Source organism: Salmo salar, chromosome ssa11, assembly GCF_905237065.1.
Source record: "Salmo salar chromosome ssa11, Ssal_v3.1, whole genome shotgun sequence".
NCBI lineage: Eukaryota > Metazoa > Chordata > Actinopteri > Salmoniformes > Salmonidae > Salmo > Salmo salar.
In genome coordinates, this window is record NC_059452.1 from 15,285,528 (window position 1) to 15,293,736 (window position 8,209).

The 8,209-nt window shown below is 43.7% G+C and overlaps 1 protein-coding gene across 1 annotated transcript; it reads right to left on the reverse strand.

Annotated features, from left to right (window-relative positions):
• Positions 1–90: 90 nt before the first annotated feature.
• On the reverse strand, positions 91–7,893 carry LOC106562177 (paraplegin). The gene is made up of 17 exons (XM_045689073.1): positions 7,174–7,893; positions 6,913–7,015; positions 6,735–6,827; positions 6,416–6,657; positions 4,112–4,251; positions 3,837–3,939; positions 3,620–3,745; positions 3,359–3,521; positions 3,071–3,244; positions 2,733–2,857; positions 2,536–2,638; positions 1,849–1,959; positions 1,616–1,731; positions 1,301–1,457; positions 1,058–1,221; positions 844–921; positions 91–685 (listed from the first exon to the last, which is right to left on the reverse strand). Exons 1-17 carry the CDS (start codon positions 7,387–7,389, stop codon positions 467–469), a joined length of 2,433 nt encoding a protein of 810 aa, XP_045545029.1. The 5' UTR covers positions 7,390–7,893; the 3' UTR covers positions 91–466.
• Positions 7,894–8,209: the final 316 nt, after the last annotated feature.

An 8,209-nucleotide genomic window follows, 5' to 3' on the forward strand; every position in this document is an offset into this window, starting at 1 on the left:
AATGATGGGAAGTTTGAGAGCGCTCGATTTAATCTTAACAGTAAACAAAAAAGTTGTTTGACCTTAACCCGTTCGGCAATTTCATTAGTCTAATGAAAGCTTCATGGCGCCAAAAACTGAGCACGTAACAGAATGTGTTTTTTGGGAGAAAAAAAATGTGAAAGCGGGAAAAATCTATATATTAGCCGCGTCATTGTTTAAGCCGCGAGGTTCAAAGCCTGGGAAAAAAGTTGCGGCTAATAGTCCGGAAATTACGGTACACCTCACTCTGTAGTGAATGGATATTGATCAACAAAATGAACTGATAGCCACCAGGAAAAGCAGGTGAGGTGGCACTTAACTGTTTATAGTGATTTGTATACTGGAAACGTGCAGCCCCACAGAGAGGCGCTCTGGTCCTCCTACATTATATTGCTGGAGGAGTGCGTGTACAGATTCCTGCAGAGGAGTGTTGAGACTGACCGGGTCATACAGGTCTCAGATGTTCATCATTATCCTCATCATCGTCCTTCCTACGAGGAGGTGGACGTGGCTCATCATCCTCCCCTGTGTCCTGCTTGTCCTTCTCCGCTTCGATCCAGCTCTGAGGGGCGATCATCTTCTTGGGCCCGTGGGGAGGGGGTCCCAGCAGAGCCTCGATGTCCTCATAGTTCACCACTTCCCGCTCCAGAAGAGCATTAGCCAACTGAAAATACACACAGAGAAAGACAGTTAGCCAACTGTGAATGCAAGGTCATGTTTGACAATGGAACACAATGCATGATGAGTGTTTAAAGATGGTAGCTATGTAGACACCATATCACACAAAAAATATGACAAACAAATGTGGAATGAGGATCTTACCATTATCAGCTTGTCTCTGTTATCCAGAAGCAGTTTCTCGGTCTGCCTGTAGGCACGTGCTATCAACAGCTTAGCTTCCTGCAAGAACCAAAATGCAAGGCATACTTCACAAGGTTATCTCCAATGAACAGAACTACAGGTAAACTTACAACAGGAAAATCTACTACTAGTATTGTTTCGTCTCTAAAGTGTATTTGGGCAGGTGCAGACATACGTGGTCCATCTGCTGCTGGAGGCCCTGACTGAAGGGCCTGCGTCCGACAGCCCCCTGCTCCACCGTCTCGGGGAAGGACACCTGACCCACACTGGAGGACATGCCATACTGCTTCACCATGGAGTAGGCCACACGAGTCACCTTCCGCAGGTCATCCTGAGCACCTAGCGCAGAGACCAACACGTCTCACACACTGAATGCTATAGGTGTGTGTATGTTGTGATGAATGGTCAGACGCCCTACCTGTGGTGACCTTGTTGAAGGTGATGGCCTCCGAGGCTCTTCCTCCTAGAGCCATACACATCCTCTCAAACAGCTGTTCTTTGGAGAACAGGTACTGGTCTCTGGGCAGGATCTGGGCAAAGCCGAGGGCAGCGTTGGTCCTGGGGGCAATGGACACCTGGCAAACAAGACAACCAGCGAATATATCACCTTTGTACAATATATGGCCATCTACTATGTTTTTGGTCCTGTTCATTTCTCCATAGTATTCAACAATATCGCATGAGCAAAGACACTGACAGTAGTGGATAGACAGCTATGGAGGTGGTGTGTCACCTTCATGAGTGCCTCGGTGTGCTCTAACAGCCATCCAACCAGGGCATGGCCAGACTCATGGAACGCTACAATCCTCTGCTCCTCTTTGGACAGGATCTTACTTTTCTTCACACTTCCTGGACACACAAATGGAGAAAGTCAATAAGGGACCCGAAATCAATCTCTACCACAACAACTTTGGCGGGCGAGTTCCATGGTGGCAGACATTGATAGTCATCGTCGTGACCTCGTACCGGCTAGTACTCTCTCCACAGCGTACTCAAAGTTGAAGGTGTCGATGGACTTGTAGCCTTCCCTGGCAGCGTGCAGGGCAGCTTCGTTACAGATATTAGCAATGTCTGCCCCTGAGAGAGTAATACACAATCCTGTTAGTAAATCAGTGTATTCTGAAAACTGTGAGCCTATGTTCAGCGACAGCATACAAGAAGGTGAATATAGTTGTTTTAGCGGGGTGCTATTTAAGCAAACAGGCCCGAGGAGGTGTGGTATATGGCCAATATACCACAGCTAAGGGCTGTTCTTATGCCTGGACACAGCCCTTAGCCGTGGTATATTGGCCATATATCACAAACCCCAGAGGTGCCTTATTGCTATTATAAACTGGTTACCAATGTAATTAGAGCAGTAAAAATACATGTTTTGTCATACCCGTGGTATACGGTCTGATATACCATGGCTGTCAGCAAATCCGCATTCAGGGCTCGAACCACCCAGTTTATAATAGTCTATTTGTGTGTTTATTATCGTTTTATTTCACCTATATTTAACCAGGTAGCCCAGTTGAGAACAAGTTCTCATTTACAACTGCGACCTGGCCAAGATAAAGCAAAGCAGTGCGACAACAACAACAACACAGAGTTACACGTGGGAGAGTGTGTGGGAGAGACCCACTGAGTAACTTCAGCCATGTGTGTACATACCACTGAACCCTGGGGTGAGCTCTGCCAGACGCAGGGAATAGCTGCTGGCTGGGTGGGTGAGCTTGAGTATCTTCAGGTGCTGCTCGTAGATCTCCTTCCTCTCCTGAAATGCACAAGGAGAAGGAAACAGCTCATGCACACTTAATATGTTGGAGATCTTCTGGACATAGATACCTTCAGAGGACAGGGCACTGTACCTGCAGAGTGGGGAGGTCAATAAATATGTGCCTGTCCAGTCTCCCTGGTCTCATGAGAGCATTGTCCAAAATGTCCGCCCGGTTTGTGGAGGCCAGGACTATCACATGGTCAGTAGTGCCCATTCCTATTGGAGAATGATAATAAACAGTATATAAGTGCAAACAATGTTATTGAATAGCCAAAAAAGACATGAGATATGTATATTATGTTACCCCCCAAAAATACTTAAAGCTTCACATGTCAGTTATGATAAAGAGATTGATAACCGTGACGAAGTAGTGGGAAGCTATTTGTGTAACCCTAATCTGGGTTAAGTCAGAACAGACCCCCTCCTCACCATCCATCTCCACCAGCAGCTGATTGAGGGTCTGCTCTTCCTCCGTGTTCGAGAAGCCAGACATGTTATTGGAGCGCTTCTTTCCCACAGCATCAATCTCATCTATGTAGACGATGCAGGGAGCTCGGGCACGCGCCTCTTTGAACAGACTCCTCACCCTGGCAGCACCAAGACCTGCACTTACAGTCAAAAGATACTTTATTGATTTGACTTTTTGTCCACCTTGCAGTCTTCTTTGGACAACTGATTACTGACTTGACTTCTGATTGGAAGCAGTGCAAATCTTACCCCCAATGACTTCCACAAACTCAGAGCCTGCCATGGCCAGGAAGGGTACCTGTGCCTCTGTGGCCACAGCCTTGGCCAGCAGAGTCTTTCCACAGCCTGGGGGCCCCAGCAGCAGGGAGCCCTTGGGGACTTTGGCCCCCAGGTTGAGGTACCTGTCTGGGCACTGCCAAGAGAGATCAGGGGTCAGTAAGACACTGATGTACCTGTTGACATTGCTAATAACCGTCACACAAATCACCTCTTTACAATTTGCCCTCTTACCTTCAAATAGTCAACAAACTCCTTCACCTCCATCTTTGCCTCGTGCATGCCCGCTACATCTTTGAAACTCACACCCTTCCCAGACTTGCCATCCACGATAGTGAACTTGGCCATTTTCAGCTGGTTCTGTCGATCACATTACATATGAGCATGAGAAACACAACAAAATGGCTAAGACCACTAGCAAAGGAAAAACAGTTCAACAGCCCCTACTTACAAATGCACTGAAGCCGCCCTCTTTTCCACCCATGCCAGCCAGGCGGAAAATATACCACAGGATTGCCACTCCAATGGCAGCCATTCCAAGGGCATAAAGTGCACTGTGACAGAAACAGAGACAAAAGCAGTACTGAACCAATGCCATGGAAACACACATTACATGTGATTGAGGTATAAACATGTTACCCAACCATGGCATGAATGTGATATTCAGTTATGCATGATCACATCACAGATGCAAGTGTTGGTTTGGTTGAGAGTCAGGGAACTCACTTTCCAAAGAAGCCAGTGCGCTTGTAGGAGACTGGTATCCTGTCCTTGGCGTCAATGTTCAGCTCCTCTTCAGCAGCTCTAAGCTTCTCCTCAAATTTGTCAATGTTGGCCACCTGCATACGGTACATCAGAGCCAGCCTCTGCACACAGACGGACAGACGAATCGTGTGAAGAGGGGCATATTTCACTGAACATCATCTAGATACTAGAGGTCGACCGATTAATCGGAATGGCGGATTAATTTGGGCCGATTTTTTTACATATATTTTTTTTACACCTTTATTTAACTAGGCAAGTCAGTTAAGAACACATTCTTATTTTCAATGCCGGCCTTGGAACGGTGGGTTAACTGCCTTGTTCAGGGGCAGCACGACAGATTTTTACTTTGTCAGCTCGGGGATTCAATCTTGCAACCTTACGGTTAACTAGTCCAACGCTATAACCACCTGCTTTACGTTGCACTCCACGAGGAGCCTGCCTGTTACGCAAATGCAGTAAGAAGCCAAGGTAAGTTGCTAGCTAGCATTAAACTTATCTTATAAAAAACAATCAATCAATCATAATCACTAGTTAACTACACATGGTTGATGATATTACTAGTTTATCTAGCCTGTCCTGCGTTGCATAAAATCGAGGTGGTGCGCATTCGCGAAAAAGGACTGTCATTGCTCCAACGTGTACCTAACCATAAACATCAATGTCTTTCTTAAAATCAATACACAAGTATATATTTTTTAAACCTGCATATTTAGCTAAAAGAAATCCAGGTTAGCAGGCAATATTAACCAGGTGAAATTGTGTCACTTCTCTTGCGTTCATTGCACGCAGAGTCAGGGTATATGCAACAGTTTGGGCCGCCTGGCTCGTTGCGAACTAATTTGCCAGAATTTTACGTAATTATGACATAACATTGAAGGTTGTGCAATGTAACAGGAATATTTAGACTTAGGGATGTCACCCGTTAGATAAAATATGGAACGGTTCCGTATTTCACTGAAAGAAAAAACTTTTTGTTTTCGAGATGATAGTTTCCGGATTCGACCATATCAATGACCAAAGGCTAGTATTTCTGTGTGTTATTATGTTATAATTAAGTCTATGATTTGATATTTGATAGCGCAGTCTGACTGAGCAATGGTAGGCAGCAGCAGGCTCGTAAGCATTCATTCAAACAGCACTTTCGTGCATTTTGCCAGCAGCTCTTCGCAATGCTTCAAGCATTGCGCTGTTTATGACTTCAAGCCTATCAACTCCCAAGACTAGGCTGGTGTAACCGATGTGAAATGGCTAGCTAGTTAGCCGGGTGCGCGCTAATAGCGTTTCAAACATCACTTGCTCTGAGACTTGGAGTAGTTGTTCCCCTTGCTCTGCATGGGTAACGCTGCTTCGAGGGTTGCTGTTGTCGATGTGTTCCTGGTTCGAGCCCAGGTAGGAGCGAGGAGAGGGACGGAAGCTATACTGTTACACTGGCAATACTAAAGTGCCTATAAGAACATCCAATAGTCAAAGGTATATGAAATACAAATCGTATAGAGAGAAATAGTCCTATAATTCCTATAATAACTACAACCTAAAACGCCTTACCTGGGAATATTGAAGACTCAAGTTAAAAGGAACCACCAGCTTTCATATGTTCTCATGTTCTGAGCAAGGAACTTAAACGTTAGCTTTTTTACATGGCACATATTGCACTTTTACTTTCTTCTCCAACACTTTGTTTTCGCATTATTTAAACCAAATTGAACAAGTTTCATTATTTATTTGAGGGTAAATAGATTTTATTGATGTATTATATTAAGTTAAAATAAGTGTTCATTCAGTATTGTTGTAATTGTCATTATTACAAAAAAATAAAAATAAAAAACATTGGCCGATTAATCGGCACCGGGTTTCTTTTGGGAGGGGGCCCCCCCCCTCCAATAATCGGTATTGGCGTTGAAAAATCATAATCGGTCGACCTCTACTAGATACCTGTGCTTATAAATAGGTGACATGGCCATCACAACATTAAAGTGGGGATGGAATGTATCAACACTAAAAGCTGAGGGGTATACTACAAAGTAGGATCAATGAGTTAGCCAGCTAACACTGATAAGCAACTAGAAATAAATATTGATTTTCTGGTTCTTTAAAAAGCTAAATTTAGATATGCATTTTCATTTGTTTAATCAATTAGACCATGCCCATTTCAAGCTCATCTTTCAAAAAAAGAAAAAATAAATGTAATACTTAGGCAAGTTAACTCTGCTTTGTAGTATACTTTACATCAGTGTCCAGATTCTGTAATGAGGAAATGGAACGTACAGGCCTTCCGAAGATGACTGCTCCTGGGTGGAGGTAGATTTCCACGATGTCGCTCTCCGGGACCACCTGCACACGAGACACCTCACCCTTGGCCAGCATCTCATTGACAAAGTCATTCCAGGAGATGTTTCCCCCACTGGTATTGATGGAGTTGAGGAGGCTCATGATGAGGGCGATGATGAAGAGAGTGCGCAGGCGTTCCCTGTACATCTGATCCTCTTGCTCCCGCCGCTTCTTCTCGTCTGAAAGACAATGGGGAATTAAGAGGAGCAGCTAACAACTACTGTGTTTCTTACTGAACTTGAGGTTTCTTACTGACCGTCATCTTCCTCTGGATTTTTTCCCTTAGGCCCATCACTCTTCTTTTTATCTTGTTGGTTAGACTGAGATGTACTGAAATTATTTGTGGAATCTGCAATGATAGACTACAAGTCAGTGTCATCAGACTGGGAAATATTAGACCATCTTCGAAATCAGCGGGTGGGGAGGATGCTTACCTAAAACATTCCACAGGCCAACAGGGTTTTTGAACAAGTTGTTTTTGATCAGTAGTTTACTTATTGCTGTCAATCTGGGACTCATGGGTCTGTGTAGCAGTTGCTGGAGAAATAAGTTGTAACATAATATTAGACTAGGACCTTTTTCTGTTGTTCACAGTTACAGTAGCTACAGTAGATAAACAGAGGGGTTGGCATGACCATTGTGATATGAATGACAGTCAGCTATTGTCATGGTGGAAACAAAGACAGGCAACTAACCTGAATGATTCCAGGGTTGAGGCCATTATGTGGTTGAGTCACAAATGGACGAAGTGAGCCTGATAATCTTTTACAGTTCATACATGTCGATTGCTGCAGTTTGGCGCCATCGTTGTTTGGACGCTTGTTGACAAATTGACAGTTGCTGCGTCCTGACACGGTCCATATTATGGTCTTGTAACTTCTACAAGAACTGGCACGTCGCAGAGCTGCCATTACACTGAAAGCTAGGCTACCTACCTAACGTTCGCACAGGTTAAATACAACCACAGTACAGCTGGCTAGCTAATAAAAACTGACATGGTCACCATTAACAGTGCATTCACTACCTGGCTAGCAAACGTCAGTAATGACATTGGGCTTTCGAGCTCGAGATTGCAGTAGTGGTCAGCGCGGTATTTTATTATCAAAAAAAGCTAACTAAATAGTTAGCTAACTGTTGTTATTCAACATCACAAGTATAATAAAGATGGTTTGCTACATTAAAGACATATCACTCCGCACACTGATCCGTCCTCAGTATATGTACAACTGTCTCTGCATCTTATACGACAAGATTTCGTTCACAAATCCTCTGATATGCTCTGAAATGTAGATGTACCCATCATTCTGTTTTGGTACGAATTTGTACCATTACAGCAAGGTCAGTGAATTAAATGGGTCAAATCCCTTGTTCAGCTGACCACGAGAACAGATAAGCACATACCTATCCTGACGCAATTAAAAAGTATTTGCTGAACTTCGAACTTTAACCCCAAGAGCTATAGTTCGTTTGACCAAAGATAATGTATATATCTGATTTGATTATATATATTCACGCTGAGATAGACATAACTTTCAATTTGCGGAAAATCTCTCATTTATTGTCATTAAATATATATATAGAAAAGTTATTACTGAACCCTTGTCTGATTACGTCACGACGTTGCTTCATGAGCGTTCTACCTGCGCAGAATTTTTACATCCAGCAAACACGTTCATTGAAATAAAATGGCCCATAGAATAGATGCTAACTGTCAGAAAATACAAAAATAAA

Excerpts from the sequence above, each read along its gene's own strand:
- LOC106562177 (XM_045689073.1), bottom strand. The coding sequence starts at position 7,389 with ATGGCAGCTCTGCGACGTGCCAGTTCTTGTAGAAGTTACAAGACCATA. Across the intron at positions 4,252-6,415 it reads CAGTCATCTTCGGAAGGCCT|AGGCTGGCTCTGATGTACCG; the intron begins GTACGTTCCATT and ends GTCTGTGTGCAG. Across the intron at positions 3,522-3,619 it reads AGTTTGTTGACTATTTGAAG|TGCCCAGACAGGTACCTCAA; the intron begins GTAAGAGGGCAA and ends CTCTCTTGGCAG.